Source organism: Mytilus galloprovincialis, chromosome 1, assembly GCF_965363235.1.
Source record: "Mytilus galloprovincialis chromosome 1, xbMytGall1.hap1.1, whole genome shotgun sequence".
Classification (NCBI taxonomy): domain Eukaryota; kingdom Metazoa; phylum Mollusca; class Bivalvia; order Mytilida; family Mytilidae; genus Mytilus; species Mytilus galloprovincialis.
In genome coordinates, this window is record NC_134838.1 from 111128655 (window position 1) to 111150717 (window position 22063).

Consider the following 22063-nt stretch of genomic DNA (forward strand, 5'->3'; position numbering starts at 1 on the left):
GTCTGTAACAGAAAATTATCTGCAATTAATGAGTTCGAATATGTTCGAATTCTTGCACAACATATTTCTCAGGAGTACTTTCTATTTTTATTTTATTTTTATAGTTTGTAACTGGATGCAATACCAGCGAACATAAATAAATAGATCTAAACAGCTGTGGTGGAAATTAATTAATTGATGAAACGCTTTCTATATAAACATCACGTATTATCACATTTTAAATCATTGAAAAATAAATATTTTCTGGGTTTTTTTCTCAATGATAAATGTTTTACAGCTCAGCCAAGGAATATCTCAACTATTTATAAACCAGTATGCCATTGTTATCATCATAGTAAGTAATGAAGACATTACAGCAACGGAGAAGATTGCCAACGTATGGAGAAATTTTGCTTTCAAGGTATGTTTTGAGATGTAAGCGCACTCATATTAAACACTTAGAATGATAGCAAAATTTTGAGGATTGACAATATTGACTGAAGAATGTGGGGAGTATACGGCATTGGGACTGTATCTGAACAATACAATAAATTATCGCTGTTTTACGAAATTTGCCATTGATCTTACTGACTGATAATTTCCTTTATCAGCACAGTAGAGTGATATTATCAGATTATTACATGGCATTTTTCATATCGCATGTATTATCAGCCCTAGGTTCAATATCAGCCCAAGAGCCGCATGGCTCGAGGGTTGATATTGACCGAGGGCTGATAATACATGCGATATGAAAAATGACATGTTATGATCTTTTTATCATATGCTTCAACAGTAGAGAAAAATAACAGATGCATATATTGATCCTTCTACCTGGTTCCCGAAAAGAAGTTGAAAGAGTAAAAAGTTCACGGACGTCGGACCCACAATTTGATACATTCAATATGAAATCTTTCTATCATATGCCTCAACAGAGAAAAAAAAAACACATTTTAATATGGACGAATCGACAAAAAAATAATTCAACAATATACATAATGAACATTGTTTGGAAAAGTCAACTTTTTTTTAAAGTAACTTTCTAAATTATGTTTCAGAAAAACTTAAAAAATGCATTTATTTAATATTTTTTTTATATTTGTTTTTTTAAATTAAATTTAATTATTTTACACAATATACTTTCCAGTATTCAAATAATTGTTTTGTACACTACTTTGTAATGTTTTTTACTGAAAACGTAGCATTGAGGTGTATTTTCCGGAATTTGCCGATTATCACCGGAATGCCATGTGATAACGTTACGGAAAGGCATGTGATAACAATCGAAGCATGTGATAAACTTTTCATATCAGCCCGCTAAGCACCAATTCGAAAAATATGGAAAATACTTTAATTTAATGCTATTATCATACGGTAAAAATCATATGTTATTTATTCTAAGTATATGATAAGAAAAGTTATCGCTAGAAACTAAGTGCACACATGCCCGTTGTCAATCAAATTTACAACGTCGTCATAGGTAAATAGCAATAAACAAATTATCATTGGTCACCTCAACTCGATTGCTTTTCTCACCTTTGACGTATCGGCTCAAACGAGAATATCAATCTCGTTTAGATGATCAACAATAATTTTTAAATATCAAAACAAAATATACAAGTCAACAATAGATTGCTCGATACCAACCTTTAGGATCTTAATCACCCCTAGCCAAGACAAGTTATGAATTTCTCTTGTTTCTACCTTATTCAGCATATAACATAACAACAAATTCTCTAAAGGAAAAAAATCTCACTAAAATACATGCAGATATGACTACTGGTCTTGTTTTGACCTGGAATATACTTCTTAATAAAGAGTAAAAAAGAAAATTAATGACGAAAAAAAAAATGCTATAAATAGAAATTCACTCTATTATATTGATATTGCACACTATAAATACCTAGCATACATAGCAATCAGTAAAATAAATCTTTTAAAAATGCACCAAAGGATGCTTGTAATTGCTCAATGCTTAAAAAGGCTCAACGATGCATTTTCTCGTGAAATTCAGACAGTAGCCTTATTACCGATAGACACACGCAATATATAGGATCAAAAAGAATGTTTGAGGGACATGCGTTGAAGTTACTTGATTCATTACTACATAATAATAAGTTCAAGTGTTGCTCGTTCACATGTATGCATGTGCATGTATCACCTAAATAGCCATTGAAACCTTGTCATATTTTTTTTAGCTTTTATTTGAATTGTTTGCCTTTCATAAGTTTCTTTTACAAATAATTTTTTTAATTGTTAAATGTGTGAAAATTGTTATTTAGAAAGTGTTCTTGTTTAAACAGGGCATTCAACATGTTATTATCACGAATTTATCGCAAAATTCCACGTCGGATGTCATACAACAAACAGTACAAACCTTTGAAGTTCTCGATGAAAGTCTTAACACTTCCAAGCAAAGCCAACCCCAGTAAGTATAGTTGTAATTAGTTGATTTTTATAAATGAAATGCATATTATTCCTAAATGAGCGAAATTCTTGTCAAATCAATCGCCTTAAATAAAACCATTGTTAACCAATGTTTGAAATATCCTGTTCCCGATCGCGACATTCTGATTGAACGAGAATTCTCATGACGGGTGATAAATGTATTGCAGGAGACGCTTACTTTGTTGACGCGACCAGTCTAGCTCATTTTGAAGTTTGTGCAATTCCCTCCGGGCTTGTTTTATCTGGTTTTATATCTTCTTAATCGATGTATGAGATTGAATATGGGTAAGCTAATGTTGCCTTAATTTAGATAAAACTGGGATAAAGATCAAAGTCTGAGTAAAACCACAAAGAAATTCATAGTATACTGCAAAACAAAGCAACACAAACTGCGCTATATAATTGCGTAAAAGCTTTCCAAATGAACTGGTTGCCATGTTAAAGTTCATGTTAAACAAATACCAAAGCAATATCATGTTTATCAGTCGGCGAGAAAAATTTCTTATACCTTAAAATATTTCCGATAAAATACACAACTCAGTTTTATCTCTAAGTAGAGGATCTAGTTCCCAAATTGAATACAAATATTTCTTCATACTTATTTCAGAGTTATCAGAATTCCTAGAACTTACCACAAACTACATACTGCTGGAGAAAAGGTAGACAATTCAAACAAATTTTACTCTCAGAAATCAGACGATAACTAACGGAAAATAAGGGAAGACAGTTTGTCATAAAAAAAGAATATTATTCAATGAGTATGTCATAACAAAAAATAATATCATTCAACGGATTAGTTTGGTATTTTTTCATTGGTTACTGTATTTAGTGTGTGAGTATCAAAATATGTCTTTTTGATTATCCTTTATCTCTTGACAAAGCACCATAAACTGCAAAACGTAATTAACATTGAAAGTACAAGAAAAGAAAGGGAAAGAAAGTTGTCGTATTGTTCAGGAATTGATATATAAAAAAAAAAGAATGATGTGATATGAATGTCAATGAGACAACTCTACACCAGAGACCAAATGGGATGCAAGTTAATAACTATGTCTTGCCGTGCGGCTCCATCAATGAGCGAAACTCATTCCGCATAGTCAGCTATAAAAAGCCCCCGAAATGACAAATGTTAAACAATTCAACGAGAAAACTAACGGACTGATTTATGTACAAAACAATGAACGAAAAGCGAATATTGCATATACACGTTTTATAAATGATTTTAGGGGACACTGCCAGTGTTCATGAATATTGTATGACCAATACACAAAGTTCGACAGTCAAAATATGTTAAATTATGTATAAGCATTGCATTTAAAAAATACCAAAACAATTATTACATTTTTCTTGAAATTATCAGAAATAAAAAAACAAACATGAAAAACAATCAACCGTTATTACAATGTATTGCTACACTAGTACCATTATACTTTTTCATTTGCATTAAGACATATTTTAAACTACCAAAATATATTTCTCAAGACTTATTTCAATCTTATACAGGGTTTTCTGACAATATTAATCACACTTTTGAGAGAAGAAAAAGACAAAGTGATTACAGGAATGGACAATCTGAAGAAATTAAAAAATACTATACTCAAACAAAGAAAGGATGTTGTTTTCTGTTCTACACTTGATTATAACAAAATTGTGACACTAGCTGACAATGAAAATCTATTGAACCGTTTAACTGCGCAGGTATGTTATCCAGTTCTGTATTCTTGTTATGTTATTGAAATATACGTGATGTTCCGTTTATAAAAAGGAATAACTTTGGTATGTCTATCCAAATATTCGGCGCTCTTGTGACAGTCACTTTTTTGTAAATTAGTCTTTCGTAGAATGTTAAAACTTTCAAAATGCTGATGGGTTTTTACCTCATTCGCTGATGAACACAATATTTGGTTGATTTTTGGGGATCTTTAAGATACTCTTGATTCTGTTCAGGTTCGTAATTAATTTCGCCTTCAATTTATTTGATACAACCTCTACCGATGGCTATTTTGTAGACAAAGCAACATCTGGCTTACTCAATTACTGTATACTAATGGTATCTTTGATAAGGTTAAGAATCATAATTATGCATACATATCAAAACTAGAATAAAATAAGAAATAATTTATTTCCAATCACTTTCAAATCTGTTCTAAGTTACAAACACTGAAATATTATTTTAGGGATTAATACTAAAACATGGATGCTACCATAACGAAGGTGATTTCATCTGTGTGAATCCACAGCTGTTTCTAAAACTTGTCTATGCTATTCACATTGACAGCTGTAACAAGACATTTCATATTGCACCAAACAGATTCTGGCATCAAGACAGACCAGACAGAGAGTCTCTGGTCAAAGTTTTAGAAGACATTCCAATTAATGGTTTACTTAGACAATGTCTTCTACCACTACTATGGCAGGTAGTTTATCATGATTTTTCTATAATAATATGTGACGTATTGATGCAAGATTTTTCTGGCATCCCTTATACTATTTCATAATGAAAAGATACAGAATAATTTAAAACAAAAGCAGAAGTAAAATTGTAAAAATGTATTAGTACGAAACAAGTGTACTTAACTCAACATATCAAGTGGGATAATTCATTTATCACAATCTCAAACTGTACCTAATTTGCAGTTTTTTACGTATACATCCGTATATGTGCTTATAATAGGCAGTCATGTTTTTACCTTTAATTCTTACCATGCCCTTATTTGAAACATTAACTAAGACCACTTCTGTTCTTACAGTATGAGAAAATATACCAATTAAATCGATAGTGTAAACAATATTTTAAATGCAGAGTTGCCTTATAACTTGTCTTTATTTTCTTTTTTCACTTACAGGACTTGTTGTCTAATAAAGACCAAATTCTACTTGTATCTACAGAGATGGAGAGATTTGGCCTTCTGATGCCCTATAAAAAGATGTCAATGTTTAGTGATGTTATCAGTTTAAAGGATTACCCTCAATTGTCATCAGTTGACCAACTGTCTCTTTTGATGATGGGAAAAATGAACGACTTAAAACCGGTAACTTATAAAAGATTGTACTAAATGTTCAAATAGTTAATGAATATGAGAAAATGTAATTTCCCGAGTGGATTATGCGCCCAGTAGCCAAATTATATTTTATGAAAATTGTCATTTTAGAATGGTGAGTGATGCATGGATAGCTGTAGACGCTTACTCTGTCGACGTACAATGTATAGATCTATTTAGAGTTCCTGCAATTCCATCAGTTTCTATTTGTTGCCTTGAATTTTCTCACCCTAGTTAATTTAAGAGCATTTGTTAACTACTGCCGCTTTTATTAATCAATTATGGGTTGGTGGAGACCTAAACATCTTAACAAACGAGATTTTAACAATTTAACATTGTGAACTCGCCATTTCTGTGCAGTCACGTTTTAGCAGCGGCTGTATATGGAGTATATTTCTTTCAAATGATTCGATTTCCAGGGTTTCCGTCAAGGATCTCCTTGAATAGGATTATCGCTTGCATCAAGCGTTAAAAACAGTAAAGAAGAAGGTTTTTTTAACGCATGCCAACATACATGTAATGTGGTCAACCGTTAAGTGACATCATGACCTTTGTGAACCCGAATATAAAAAGTGGAGCTGGATGAAGAAAAGAATGAGATTTCTCCCTTGCTGGCATATATAATATTGTTCGTTATTTATGACAATAATGACCATAATATGATCTGTACACAACTCAAACCTTGTAACAGATACATAAGTTATCAGATAATATTTATTTTACAGTCTTTAAACTGGTATGATGACCTTCAGACATCTGATATACAACTCAAGTTGAAAGTATTATTTCCCCAAGGTGTACCACCGGGGTGTTTAGAAAGATACATTGGTGCTGTATATTTTGTTTATAAATATGTAAATAATTACTATTATGGATGGAAGTCTGGCATATTACTGCGAATTAAAGATGTAAGTTTTAAACAAAACTAATTCTGTTACGAGTTTACAATTAATGACCATACGCTGTTTCTTGATGCATCTGGTGCATCTTTATTCTAAATACAACCATACACACTCTTGAATAAGATTTTTAATGTACTACAACGTTGTGCCCTCGAATTTTACCTAATCTGCTATGAAACATGTGTGAATGCTGAGGGACTTCATAATTTTTTAATTGAAATTTTCTGAAACTGTTTGTAATACAATGAGGTAATTTTAAACGTTTCGTCCACGAGGGTATCACCAGCCCAGTAGTCAACACTTCGGTATAGACATGAATATCAATATTGTGGTCATTTTTATAAATTTCCTGTTTACAAAACTTTGAATTTTTCGAATAACTAAATGTTTTTGTATCCCAGGCAAAGATTGCCTTAGCCGTATCTCGCATAACTTTTTTGACATTTTGGATCCTCAATGCTCTTCAACTTTGTACTAGTTTGGCTTTATAAATATTTTGATGTGATCGTCACTAATGAGTCTTATGAAAACGAAACGCGCGTCTGGCGTACTAAATTATAATCCTGGTACCTTTGATAACTGGTTAATCATAACAATAGCGAGGAGCTTGCTCGTTATTCATAGACACAGAGCTGATTTCAGTTAAAACTAGTTCAAATACTTTTGCAAACATATAAAAAAATAAGAAGATGTGATACAACTGCCAGACAGGCAGCTCTCCACGAAAAACCAATAGATGTTATTGTTAGCAACTATAAGTCACTGTACGGCCATCATCCCATAACATATAGCAAGTTATCAAACTTTAAGGTCTCGGAATGATAAAAGCAAAACAATTCAAAACTAAAAACTAACGGCTTGATCTATGTACAAAAACATAAACGAAAACACAAATGATATCAAGCAACAAACAACCCTAAATGAATTACAGGCTCATGACTTGGGGTAGGCACATACAGAAATGATGGGGTTAAACATGTTTGCTGTTGCAAAACCCATCTCCCTAAACTTGGATAGTGGTGTGAGTCAAACTGTTCTCTCTCGGCTTGTTAACCAAATTAAATTGCACCTTCACGTCTATTATTGGTTGTCATGTGTTCAGTGGGTTTAATTTGATACTCTTGTTTTAATTCATTTTCAGGTTTATATCTATATAACAACACAGAATGAGTCCTTGGAGTATTTTGTTCGAACAGATATCGATTTATATTCTAGTTTTGAAGAAGCATGTAAAACACTTTGGATGACTGTTGGTTTAGCACTGGATTGTTTTTTAAATCACGTTTCAATCTGGCAAGAACTAAATTATCAGGTAACAAGATATATACACGTAATATCAAGTTTGATGGATGTATAGTACAAATTTGCCAACATATAAGCTTTCGTTCTGTCATCAGTTATTTTGGATAGCTAAGTATTTGCGGTATTCTACTAAATGATTATTTCAAAATGCAGCGAATATGAAATTATTTGAAATATTCATTATGATATCAATTCTATATAACACTAGACGAGTTTCATTATTTACTAAGTTAGGTTTCAATTATTACTAGTAAAGGTAAGAATGGAAAACGTTGTCTCATAAGTACTTAAATCATTCGATTTTTTTTCTCATTTTCACAAATAAAGTGAGTAATGTTTAATGTAAAACTACATCTTATGTTATAAATGGCTGCACTTCATACACTTGACCAGAGGATTTTTTTTATATATTTTTTTCTCATGCTGTGGATTCGTTAATCTTCGTGCTTTCCAATGGATTGAAAGAAAAAAAAGTATTTTGTTGATGTTTCATTTCGTAGTTTTTCCCAAGTATTCAAACAAAACTATGTAAATTTTGTACTTTGTTGACCATTACAACTCGTGGTTTACCTTTACTCAGGAATATAATCAAAAATTGGTATCCGACGATTAATAATGAAGATTTATAAGCAACATACTTCACCAAGGAGATAACCGACTGATATCATCATTTGTATTAATGATGTGCTAAAATATATTTATTTTTGAAAAGATGTTTGTCATATTTAGATATCAGTGAAATGGTATATCCAGAAAGTAGTGCTGCAATTATCGAAAGAAAAAACCATAAGTGCAGAGAGCATTATGACCAAATTCATTAATTATACTGACATCAAACAGAGTAATGTCTTGTGAAAATGGAATAATGCTTTTAAATATATAAACAACAATTAACAATACTTTGTGAATAAAAATCCAAGTCACGAAGAAAGTAGATATATCGATACCACACCAGTTAGAGTCCATAAATAACTACTAGTAGACATACAAAAGCATGAACATTACTTTAGCTCATTGTTTTGCTTTGGTCAGAATATGATGTAGGTTTCAGATGGTTTAATGTATTGTCTGAAAAGAACTTTACTGTGCATGACATAACGCTGAACTGTAATAGAAGTAATGGGATATATTCAAATAAACCCTAGTTAGCTATTCGCTTTCATCTCATTGCCATGTTCAGTCATGTCATGTTTGATGCAGGTTGCATATTACATAAGACTAGTGTGCATGCTTCATGCATATTTAGATTTTCAAATTTAGAGTATTTTTTGTCAGGCAGGTTTGTTACAGAAACATCTAGTAAATAACCGAAAGGCGATTAACATTTTCTGCAATTGCACTTAAACATTCTTTCCCCTTTTTTTCCATTTTATTTTTTTTGTTTGAAGGTTTACCTGTCTGCTGATGGAGAACAATTTCGATCATGCAATATTATTGGTGCCAGTTCTTTGACTGCTTTGTTGACAAATAGATACAAAAAGAAAGATGATATTGAAGAAGAATTAGAAACAAGAGTAAAAATACTGTTTCCATTTCAAGGTAAAAAAAATAATAATGTTCATCTTTAATCAAAACATTTAATCTATCGCAAAAAATACCAAGTGTTGAGAAATAATCTGCTCACAATATTGATCTAAACTTCCTGCATTTCTCCGCAAACATGTGAACTCATGTGTTTGGAGAAGTGAGATAATGTTTTTCATTTTTCAGAATCTCAAATCAACCCTTCTCTTTGTCAGTATTAATGGACAAAAGGACAATGATAACCTTTAATCATGCTAATGTTTATATTGGATACCAACACCACACAAAACTCTTTATAAAGAACGACATACAGCCGTGTCGTCAAAATGTTCGACTAACATCTTTCTAATGTTCTTTTTCAGTAAAAGATGGCCCGTAGAAATATTGTGATGAGGTATTTTCAAATAATGTCCTCAATCAGATCCGGATTCTTGAAATTCTAAACGTCTACCTCAACCAAATCTTTACACTTTTGCAGTAATATCTAAACCTTCGATTTTTCTATGCTTTACGTATTGACCATGCTTAATTGAAAGATTGACTATACCGTCTCCGTTAACCGTGTCTTTTGGTTTTATTTTAAATGTGACAGAAAGTCCATGTTTGAGGTAAAAAAAAATGTTTTGTGAAGAATCGCACTGATTTCCACAATGAATGCTGAATTTGTTTTCGACAACACATTTTCAGAGTTAGGGGACTCATAAATCAGTAGATGGTTCAATTCCAATGCCACAAAAGATTTCATAAGTTGCCCATAAGTTTAGTTTTTGGTGTACATTAGAATTCTTTAGGATTAACAGTTTTTGATTGTGGTCCAAAAGGTTCAGGTTTCATATTTTTCTTTTCATCAAAGAATAATCGTACACCAGTACTGGTTTTCTTGTTTGTGTATTCACATATTGCAGAATTCATACAGAACCTTCTCAAAGAAAACGAAAAGTATCTTGCAAAGTTTTAAGTTCACGTTCAGATATATTGATCATGTTTTGTGACTCATTAACTAACATTCAAACGATTGCTTTCGCCTCAAGTGAAATTTAGATGGAGGATACTAACAAAAAGAAAAATGAGTGCTTTACATTTTGAACTTTTCCTCGATATTGACACAGATGAACGACTTCAAACTAGAATCAACGACAATTCTTACTTTTCCAATTGTGAACCCTCCCATTTCCCAGTAGAAACATGGTATCTGCTCAATCGTATGTCGTTTAGATATCTGTGTAAACGATCCACACTATTTTTCACTTGATTACCTGGAGTGAGTTCTGTACCAAAAGTGCCATGCAAATGGAATAAAGACAACATAAGTTTACGGTCTTATCACGAATGGGTTACTAATACGATGTTTTGATATATCACCGCACTAGCGACATGTTTCCGTGGTATTAAGATCTTTACGCGCAATATGGTTGATCGTTTTTAAATGTTAAACCAAGTTATTTCATTATGTAGTTGTTAATTCGTAATATATAATTTGCTTTTCTAAAAAGTACAAAAGGATACTTGTGACTTAATACAAATAAAAACAACAACAAAAACAAAAACAAACTGATTTGATTTATATATATTTGAAAGTCTTTTTTCTCGTGTGATATTGTGCTTCAAGTGCTGGGGTTTGTTGGTGCGATCTCTGGCGGACTCAAACCACAGTCCCGAAAGGTGGTATATGTAGTTTCTCCACTTATCACGAAACAATTATGAGAAATTGAAACGAACTTTTCTACTCGGAGTCAGAATAATGTTTCCGGGTATGAACATGTCTTGCTGTAGACGTTTACCATGTCAACTTAAAGTTTAAAAACAATGGCTGTGCATTTCAGACATTTCACATTGCAGGGTTTATATTCATTTCATATTACCAAGTTTTTACCCTGAGGATCTTGTAATGTTTGCTACTGTACTAATTCTAATTATCAACTCATCATGATGATTATTAAAATTTGACGTCAAAATTGTATCAATAAACTAAACTCATCACAGATACCAGGATTAATATTTTGTATTTGCGCCAGACGCAGCATATATAATATCCGATTTCTAGGTAAAAAAAATAATTTTGAAGACTAGATTGTGGTTCCGACAAGTGGAACATATCCGCTGTCATCTTTGCAAAGATATTCCATTACAATCAACCATCGCATGGTCATCATGGCGTACAGTTCCGAAGGAATGACTTAAAAATTTACCACTTAGAACATGGGGTGCAACATTATTTCCCATGACACATTATTGTGGCCAAATCATGAGTATCCCTGACGTGTAGTTCATAGAAAACTTTCAATTTATGGGTTTCGATAAACAATGTCATTTAAAAAAAAAACTGGAATTAGGACAACGAATTTTTTTTCGTAGCCACTCTGATTTATCATTAATCTATTCATTTACAAGTTTTAGATTTTAGATCTGATAAAAATAAAAGATAAAAAGTATAAAATATAGTCACAAACTAATTAAGATAACTTTTTGTTTTATACCAAATAAATCTGTATTTTTTTTTCTTTAATTTTTTTTCTAAATAGTATATCATGATAAATAGCTTGAAAATGAAAAATACTAAATAATGTGTCTGTTATCGTCAAACATTACAAACAAGAAATAAATGGAATCCCGAGTGCGCTACTGAAATGTCATTACTTGAATGTGTATACAAATACGGACTTCAAGAAGTTATTAACAACAAACAGTTTGGAAAAGTTGTTGTTAAAGCACATTCCATATGGATGATTAATGGCATCTACTTCGTTTAGCAGTGTTGCGCAATCTATCCAATCTGGTGACAATCTTTGTATGGTGTTGGTATGGTAATTACCGAAATAAAAGTTATTACGTCTATCCCGTGTTACTCCTGCTACTCCTGACTCATCCGCACTGTATACTTGTGTTCCATCAAAGTTGACGCAAAGAAGTTTGTTATGACATCTAATAATAAACTGTTCACGAATATCATCATGTAAAATAAAGTAAATAATGCCACTTCCGTTTTTAATTGATTTAAGAATTGTTCCATTGGTGTCTAATGTTTTGATAGTACCATATGTACCCCCAACGTAAATTTTGTCACGTCCAGCAGTGATTCCACAACATTCAAATTTAACATTAACTATGTTGCTCTTTGTCATCTGCTTAGTGTTTATAAATTGTATGGACATCTTGGAAGGAAGTGTAACAACAGCTCTGTCCATACCAGGTATAACCGCAACACCTAAAAGATTACAATAAAAATTTATCTCTGTTTCATAATTCGTACAGTCTCTGTAGACATATAGTTTTGAAACGGAGGGAGAACAATTCGCCAAGAGCAGCTTATCATCGTCTGTGATTGATAAATCTGTTATGTTATAATTGACCCTAAATTTCAGTTTTAATTCAGTATCTATTTGAAACTCAGTTATACGTTTCGTTTGTTCTACCATGATCTGTGTTGGTTCTGCCATGCTCTGAGCCTGTTGGAATTTCCGTGACGTGTATTGAACTTGACAAGGGTTAAAAGTGTCTGACAGTGGTTCGAAAGATTCAATCTTTATTTCTTTCTTTTCATCAAATGTTATATCAATTTCTTTTGAATTAGAGACCATTTGCAGAACTTTTTCATCGGTGCTATGGATAATAGGTTCTTGTTGATGCAAGGCTATAAATAGCTGAGTTGTTGATCCATGATCTTTTAGGAAATTAATTTCATTACCAGTTGCTTTTAAGCTGTCCAAAACGTGTAGTATGTCTTCTTTTTGTTTGTTGATTTCGATGGCGTGATTCCGTTTGAGATTTGACAGTTTAGCCTGAAGATCGATTTCTAGATTATCGATTTGTTTCAATAGTCGAGATTTGACTTTACGGATCTGTTTTCTTATAAATGATTTACTTTTTGCAAGACGTTGTAAGTTCGACTCTCGGTTATCGATTAAATCCGTTAGTGTTTTTATCATATGCTTCATGTTCTGCACAATGTCGAAGAACAATGCAGAACTTTTTACATCCTTCGACGCATGTTCTAATGGAAGAACGTTTTGACATTTTCTGTGGTTATGACGAATGCAGTTTTTACAGCAAACGATTTGATGATCTATGCAGTAACAATCCAAAACCGTATCTGAATGGAAGTTGCAGTGTTTCATCGCAAATGTTAGGTTATTGGAATCGACAGATGACAAATCAATTACATTATGAGATGTTAATGATTTAAAAAGGTCATGTGTTTCAGCACAGTCTGCACAGAGTCTTTCTTCACAGTCGAAGCAATACTTTGTTGCTGATAATGACTTGTTCCATTCTGAGCATTGATCACAAAAACCAGCTGTAGCCATTTCAGCATTCTGAAGAAAGAAAGTCACTGAATGTAATCATGTATGACTCAGTTTAAGGAAAATGACATTGCTAACAAACATAAACTTGTAGCTGTAAATTTATAAGAAGAACCGAAGCAGGCCCATATTTAAACTACATATGATCACAATATCGTCGCTAAGTAGCGATATCAAATATACTGTTACGTAATTACCGCTAAACGACGTAAAGAAAATGTCTATAATAAAAGAAATTAATTTTCCACAGTCCAACTATGTACTGGCTTCCAAAGCTGCACAAAATACCCAAATGAATATAAATTTGTTTTGTTTTTTTATCCATTCTTTCACTACTAAATTGTCTATTAACAAAATTTTGAATTTTTGAAATACTAGGACTTTTCTACCTCAGGAATAGATTACCTTAACTTTATTTGGCAAAACATTTAGGAATTTTTGGTCCTCTTCGTACTTTATTTGGCCTTTTTACATTTTTTTTATTCGAGCGTCACTGATGAGTCTTTTGTAGACGAAACGCGCGTCTGGCGTTAATATAAATTTTCAATCTTGGTATCTATTCCTCAGGTAGAAAAACCTTAGTATTTCGGCAATTCAAATTTTTGTTCACAGATAATTTATAATTATGAACATTTCAATGATAACTCCAGTCAACACAGAAGTGCTGACTGCTAGTCTGGTGAAAAAAGTCAGAATGTTTATATATGTAATCTATCTCTTTTATGTCATATTTTTGACCCCCAAAAAAGAAGAAAAAAATATGTCGTTTTGATCTGCTCTGACCTGTTCTGATATGATAACAACACTTAAATTTTTGTTCGTTATGGAGATTCCGTATAGTCCAGTAATCGGAATATCAGTGGGGACTTAATGAACACCAATTATTACGGTCCTGTTTCTGTATTGTTACGAATCATACTTAATATTTTACATCAACAGAGAACAACTTCAGATAGATTATCATGGTCTAAATTTCAATCCATAGAGTTATTTACAATTTGCCAAAATGTACCTGAAATCATGCTTTTTCAAAAATAAAATAAAACTAATGAGCCCAGGACTTTTTTCAAGCAACAAGTTGTTCAAAATTGTAAGATTTGGTATCGAGTATTCATACAAAACCCAAATATGTGTAATAAAAAGAGTAGTCAGCACTTCGGTGTTGACATAAATATCAATTATAAACCATACGCCTTGTACCTTTGATAACTATTTACACCACTGGGACTATGCCACTGCTGGTGGACGTTTCTTCCCCGATGGTATCCCTAGCCCAGTAATGAGCACTTCGGTGTTGACATGAATATCAATATATAATCATTTTTATAAATTTGAGGTTTGCAAAAGTATGAACTATTCGAAATACTAAAGAGTTTCTTATCCCAGACATAGATAACTTTAGCCGCACAAAACTTTTTTTAAATTCTGGTTCATCAATGCTCTTCAACTTTGTACGTGTTTGGCTTTCTAAATATTTTGATCTGAGCGTCACTGATAAGTCTTGTGTGGAGAAAACGCGTGCCTGGCTTATTAAATCATAAGACTAGTACCGTTGATAACTATTTACACCACTAGGTCGATGCCACTGCTGGCGGACATTTTGTCCCGAGGATATCACCAGCCAAGTAGTCAACACTATAAATATCAATTATGTGGTCATTTTTATAAATTTATTGTTTGCAAAAGTAAGAATTATTCGAAGTATTAAGGATTTTTTTTATCCCAGGCATAGATAATTTTAGCCGTATTTTGCACAACTTTTTGGAATTTAAGGTCATCAATGCTCTTCAACTTTGTACTTGATTAGCTTTCTAACTATTTTGATCTGATCGTCTCTGATGAGTCTTATGTGGACGAAACGCGCGTCTGGCGTATTGAATTATAAGCTTGGTACCTTTCATAACTATATGGTATACCTTTCTAAAAATAGTTCTAATTATCACAAACAATCGATGAAATAAAACATAATAAACAAAATATCTTTCTTTTGAATTCAACTTGTTATTGAACATTGATGTATGACATAAAAAATAATATCAGAAAAATCAATTTGAAAAACACAACTATTAATTACAAAAAATCAAAAGTTTCTGAGAAAAACTAGTATAAACTAATGATGTACATGCTGAAGTAAAAAGTATATAAACACCTACCAAATTTAAGATGGGCGAACAATTCAAAGTTCAGTCAATATCAACTGATAAATGTATGGAAAGCTGTTTGAATAATCAGTATTTTTCTTCCTTTTAAAATGTGTTATCGACTACTGTATAAATATCAACGATAGATAAGTTTTTTGTTCCTCAATAAAAAAAAATATATTACTACCGTAAAAGGCAAATCATTTAAGCTTTCGTTATTTAACAGAAGTTTTAACATTTAGTTTCGGCAAAGATAACATGAGTACGTAGTTGATATTTTTTTTTTTACATATTTGTCTTACATTTTAAAAAATCTCCGCTTTATATTTATGTATTTTTGGTTTGACATAATTGGTAAACACAAAAGTTGGACGACTTTTTTTTTGCATCTAAAGTAGGCGTGAACCTATAGCTAGCAGGTTGAGATACAGGCATGTTTGTATCGGTCTGTCAATTTGAGTTGGTTTCTGTCGTTCTTAATCATAACATGGTTTTAGCAGTTTTTGTGTAAGAAGCTAATTCCTGCCAATGAAGTCGTATTGTGTAAACATGTACGTAATTATCATATGGGGCAGAGGATATGTTACTACTGATAAATGAGAAGTTGGTTTACGACCCTAAAATTTCTCTACCAGTATAAAATGACAAATATTTAAGACTTAAAATTACGCATCTTAAAACCGCAGTCCCACTAGGCCACCATCGCACTACGATCTGGGAAAAAATTGCAAATTTTGATGATCGTAGTACGATCGTGTAGATTGCAGTAAGGTCGTATCACGGTCATGGTGAGGTCTTAAATCGTGATGAGCGTGGCCAACTTAGAACTTTCAAAAAAGTCGTGGCGAAATCAGGTCGTAGTAGAAGCGTAGTGAGAGCGCACTAAGATCGTAGTAAGATCGCAAAGTCGCTGTACCATCGTAGCGAGAGCGTGATTCTATTTGGGGAGACTGCGCTACGATCTTATAGCGACGTTACTACGACCTCACTACGACCATCACATTCTCACCGCGACCCAACTACGCTTCCACTACGACTATACCACGCTGTTCATGACCATAGTACAATTCTAGCACGCCCTTGCCGTCTTCATCACGCTCTTCTTACGACCTGACTACGTTCATACTACGACCATCATTCTCATTGTCATTTTCACATAAAATATATGAAATCTCTCCAGGTTTTGTTTGTCTGCATGTGATTAGGACTTCTTGTTTATTTTCTCTAACGGCTCTACCGTGCTTCTCGTTTTTATATAGATTAGACCGTTGGTTTTCCCGTTTAAATGGTTTGCACTAGTAATCTTGGGGCCGTTTATAGCTTGCTGTTCGGTGTGAGACAAGGCTCCGTGTTGAAGGCCTTACCTTGGCTTATAATGGTTTACTTTTGTAAATTGTTAATTGGATGGAGAGTTGTTTCATTGGCACTCATACCACATCTTCCTATTTCTATTGAAACATCTGTGTCATCTCTTCTATCGTTCACCAAAATATCGTCATTTGAGCTTTATAGACCAGTAATAGGTTGTAATTTAGGTTGGATTGGTCTGTCCGACATCTCTGCTTGATCAGGATTGTTACTATCAGAGCTCCCTGTCTCTACATCAACCCCTACCACCACGCCCACGTGTTCTAGTAGATTTTGATGGCATGACTGTCTTGTTTCCGAGAAATCTACGTATTAATCAGAAATAGAAGGAATGGAACTGTGTCGATATGGAACAAGATGTTGACGTTATTGATGAGAACGGTAGTAAGATCGCGGTATGAACGTGGTAAGAACGTGCTATAATCGCAGTAGAAGCGTGTTCAGATCGTATTGCAATTGGATAACTCTTGGTATGGTCGTAGTGAGAACGTGATGAGCGTGAAAAGATCTTGATAAGCGTAGTTAGGTCGCAGAATCAGTGGCGGATCCAGAAATTTTCATAAGTGGGGGCCCACTGACTGACCTAAGAGGGGGCCCGCTCCAGTCACGCTTCAGTGATTCCCTATATAAGCAACCAAATTTTTTCCCAAAAAGGGGGGGGGGGCCGGGCCCCCCGGCCCCCCCCCTAAATCCGCCTATGAGAATAAGCGCGGCGAGAACGTGGTATAATCGTATCGGGATCGTTGTAGAAGCGTAATGAGGACGTAGTAGCATCGTGAAAGCAACGACAATTTACATTTTCATGCCGCACATACCACGACCTCACCACGATCTGAATTTATTTTAGATCGCGGTGAGCGTGGTGCGATCGTGGTCTAGTGGGTCTGGGGCTTAATATCAGTAAATCCATTGTTTATGCAGAAAGGAAAGTAACAGACACTGATGATATAATTGATGTTTAAAATGATATACAAAATTATTTTAGATTTTGAAGTTACAGATGAAAAAGATGTAATTCAACAATGGACACATTATTTAAAAAGTAAAACAGGGAGATCTTTGGAAATAGATAGAAAAGAAACACAGCCGGCTTTAGAATTAGAAATGATAAAACCAAAAACAACTGTAAAGAAAAATAAGGTATTTTATCTGCAAATAAATATTATGAACGATACCTCACTAAATTTTATCATTTTAAGTGATAAATGACTAATCAGTTACTCGATGAATTTCCATATTTTAATCAACATTGTTATTCTTTTATCAGATGAGCATGATTTACATAACTATTAGAATATTCGTCTCTAAATAGATGATCTAAGACTACCTGTTATAATGCTAGATGATGATTTTTCGGCATTTTGCTTTTTGTGTGTAATTTTTCTGTTGTTGCTGTGCATGCATTGATTTTGTGTCATGGATGGATATCCCATATTCCTGGTTTTCTATTATTTTATGTCAACTACAAACATACAGTATGTAAGTTTCAAATATGTTTTTTTTTAGATGGCGTACTATGATTGAGAATACATTTATGTTTTACCGTTTTTCTTTTAATATAATTTAAGCGTAAAGATATTACTTGGAATGTTAAGACCACTGATAAACCTACCAGCTCGAGTACAGAAAGTATACATACACAACCGAATATTAAAACAGTCAAATGTAGTGCAAATGATGCTAAGCTACAATTGAGAATAGATAAACCTGTAATTAAACAAAAAATGACGAAAACAGAGGATTTAGCATACACTTCCAATGGGCCAAAATGTGATAATAACATAGAACGTTGTAAAGCAGATGTTGAAATGGATATTCAGAAGGCAGTTGGATCATTTGTTGCGACCATCTTAGCTTCAGCTGTAGCTGCTTATATAGGGGAGGAAAGTGGTAGACGGGGGAAATGGACAACGTACCAGGTATATCTTTGTTTTGGTATAGAAACGGTACCGTTGTGCAAAAACATTTGCGTTTACTTAAGGATGTATTCTTCTGACTTTTCAGTCTCGTTCAGTCTCGTTGAAATCTCGTTCTTGAATTATTTCCAAAACATGTGATACAAGTGGAAAATATCAATGAAATTTAAAAATGTTATAATCAAACATAACTATGTGAAAAAATTGTGTATTTACAATGAATGGTTTTTGAGTAATCCAGTTTTCAAATTTTACGACCAATCAAGTCAGTATTTTTTAGCCAAAATTTTGAGAAAATTGGTGAGGGATACAAAAAATGATTTTACAAGAATTATGTATATCCCATATCATTTTGGTCTTTTCAAATTTCTTGGATATGTATTTTTTTTAATCATTTAATAACAAAAAGGTTGAAATAATATGCATTTTGTTCTTAAAACTGAGAAAAATCACAAAAATACAAAATTGACAGCATGGTAAATTTTACACAAAAAAGCGTCAAAATATGATAAAGTTTGAAACCCTCATTACGGACGTTTTTATAGGTTTTTTCCCTATCCTATGACGGCCGGTTAAGGCCATTACGCGTTTTCGCGTTTTCGTCTTTCATATTCTATAAGGCGAAAACGCCAAGTCGAAAACGCCTTTTCGCGATTTTGCGTTTTCTCGTTTTCGACTTCGCGATTTCGCATAGTATGGTGGCCGGTTAAGGCCATTTCGCGTTTTCGCGATTTCGCCCTATAGAATATGAAAGGCGAAAACGCAAAACGCGAAATGGCCTTAACCGGCCACCATACTATCCTTTCTGGTGTGCTTAACCTTCTAAGACAAAACTCGTTTATGTCCCAAATAAATAAACTCGCACATAAATAGACGTGACATATATAGTATATGTATATGTGCATCTGAGGAATCAGATGTGTTCTAAGTGATTTTATTATTTTTTTCAGGAGGTCATTTAAAACATTTAAAACTGGATAAGAACTAGAGAACTATAACAGCGCCTTGAATTGACTGAAATTCCCATATCATTGAACTAATATTTTTGTGACATTTTGATGGTAGATCTATGAGGTTCCTCATATAATTCCCTAACAAAATGTTAAGACACGGTATGATTTAGGGGTGATATAATGTAGAAATATCTATCATTCTTTGAAGACTGTGTGTTGCATCTTTCGATGTGAGTGTCGTTGGGTTGCTGACATTGATAAATTCATGTCACTGATTTCCTTTTATTCATTTTTGCATTAATTTCACATGATTTGTTTTAATTTCATGTTCTGAATAATGTTTTTTGTTTTATTATTATTCAAGGCATCAGTTGCCTCAGAAATGGCAGAAGCTATCATGTTTGTAAATTCAAATGACGTCATGGCCGCAGCAAATACAATTATAAATACTGTGGAAAAAGCTGAAAAACCAGACTCTTCCAATACACGTCAATGTTGTCTAGATGGATCATTATGTTACTGTGGGCATACCAAAGATCAAAGGGAACAGAGGAGTAAACTAAGCTCAATTTGTACACTATTGTAAATTATATTATATTATAATGATGTCTTTAAAGAACCATAATGTGATTCTTTTATCAAGTTGTGAATAATTTATGCAATTTCAACATTGGCTTAATGTATATAATATGTTGAATAAATAAAAAAAAAATGCATTGGTTATTTGAACCTGATAGTATGTCCAATCATCGTTTATGTATCAATTATTGTTTTCCCCTTCTTACTAGTATGACCTTAATGGAGAGATGCTTTAAGCAAAACGTATACCGGTGTAAGTGGAATTGCTATTTTGTATTTAAAAAAGTACGAAAAAAACGATACCATATCTTATATACAGATATGGGTAATCGTGTTAGGCTCGATTAAATGGTATCTACTCAAAAATGTGGGTTGGACAATATGGAAACTGAAACCATCGTGTTTGTTATAGATGCTAGTTGTAAATTGTTGATCAGCAAGTTAAAAAAAAAGATGTATAGATATGTAGCATATATGTCTGATTTGATTATGAATTGTGATGATGCCTAAGTTTTATTAGCCAATTTTTAATGTTTACTGATTGTATAAATGAACTTGAAGAGTTTTTAGAATTTCTAATATCGTATGAAAAGTTCATCTTTCAAATATTATACATTATTGCATATATTTTTATTTTGAAAAGGATGAAAGTGTCTCATATGCCTTAAAAACAGGGATGTATCAAAATTGTCTTAAAGATTTTTATATATGATGATGTATATTTGATCGTGACACTATAGTAAACTATTTGCTTACTTTCTTACTTACTGTTTGAAATTTGCTATACATGAGTACAAAATCAAGTCAACTATTAGAGGAGCACACGCGTAGAATATCTATTTATACGAGATAAATGTGTTTTCAGTACTTATTCTTAAAGAATATGCTATATGAAATGAGAAAACAAAAATATTCCTTCAATTAAGTATGACGAACAGTGGTGAAGAGTGAAAAAGTGGAACGTTCTCGAAATATTGACAACACTTTATGAACTCTATTAAATCTTTTTCATTTTTTTTAAATACTCTAAATCTGATTGACGTATATGGTAAAGAACACGATTCGCAATATATTCGAAATAAAATTGAGAATGGAAATGGGGAATATATCAAAGAGACAACAACCCGACCATAGAGCAGAAAACAGCAGAAGGTCACCAACAGGTCTTCAATGCAACGAGAAATTCACGCACGCGGAGGCGTCCTTAAGCTGGCCCCTAAACAAATATATGTACTAGTTCAGTGATAATGAACGCCATATTAAACTTCAAATTGTACACAAGAAACTAAAATTAAAAATAGTACAAGACTAACAAAGGCCAGAGGCTCCTGACTTGGGACAGGCGCAAAATTGCGGCGGGGTTAAAAATGTTTATGAGATCTCAACCCTCCCCTTATACATCTAGTCAATCCAGAAACGTAAACGGATAACAATACGCACATTAAAATTCAGTTCAAGAGAAGTCCGAGTCTGATATCAGAAGATGTAACCAAAGAAAATAAACAAAATGACAATAATACATAAATAACATCAGACTACTAGCAATTAACTGACTTGCCAGCTCCAGATTTCAATTAAACTGATTGAAAGATAAAGTCTTCATCATATGAAT

At 32.9% G+C, this 22063-nt stretch overlaps 1 protein-coding gene and 1 long non-coding RNA gene across 2 annotated transcripts; one reads left to right on the forward strand and one right to left on the reverse strand.

Moving 5' to 3' along the window:
- The first annotated feature begins 241 nt into the window (after nucleotides 1–241).
- LOC143051546 (uncharacterized) lies at nucleotides 242–21116 on the forward strand. Its single transcript, XM_076224445.1, has 12 exons — nucleotides 242–400; nucleotides 2280–2404; nucleotides 3032–3083; nucleotides 3928–4122; nucleotides 4602–4841; nucleotides 5271–5456; nucleotides 6191–6373; nucleotides 7509–7679; nucleotides 9058–9208; nucleotides 17989–18143; nucleotides 18572–18922; nucleotides 20237–21116. The coding sequence occupies exons 1-12, from the start codon at nucleotides 260–262 to the stop codon at nucleotides 20456–20458; spliced, it is 2172 nt and encodes a 723-aa protein (XP_076080560.1). The 5' UTR covers nucleotides 242–259; the 3' UTR covers nucleotides 20459–21116.
- Nucleotides 11180–15804, reverse strand: LOC143051524 (uncharacterized). Its single transcript, XR_012970824.1, has 2 exons — nucleotides 15648–15804; nucleotides 11180–13506 (listed from the first exon to the last, which is right to left on the reverse strand). It is a non-coding gene; the product is annotated as an uncharacterized LOC143051524 (long non-coding RNA).
- Nucleotides 21117–22063: the final 947 nt, after the last annotated feature.

What these genes read in the sequence shown, in the direction of transcription:
- LOC143051546 (XM_076224445.1), top strand. Translation starts at nt 260, where the DNA reads ATGATAAATGTTTTACAGCTCAGCCAAGGAATATCTCAACTATTTATA. An exon ending in TCCAAGCAAAGCCAACCCCA is followed by an intron (nt 2,405 to 3,031) that starts GTAAGTATAGTT and finishes TACTTATTTCAG; the next exon opens with AGTTATCAGAATTCCTAGAA. An exon ending in TATTACTGCGAATTAAAGAT is followed by an intron (nt 6,374 to 7,508) that starts GTAAGTTTTAAA and finishes ATTCATTTTCAG; the next exon opens with GTTTATATCTATATAACAAC.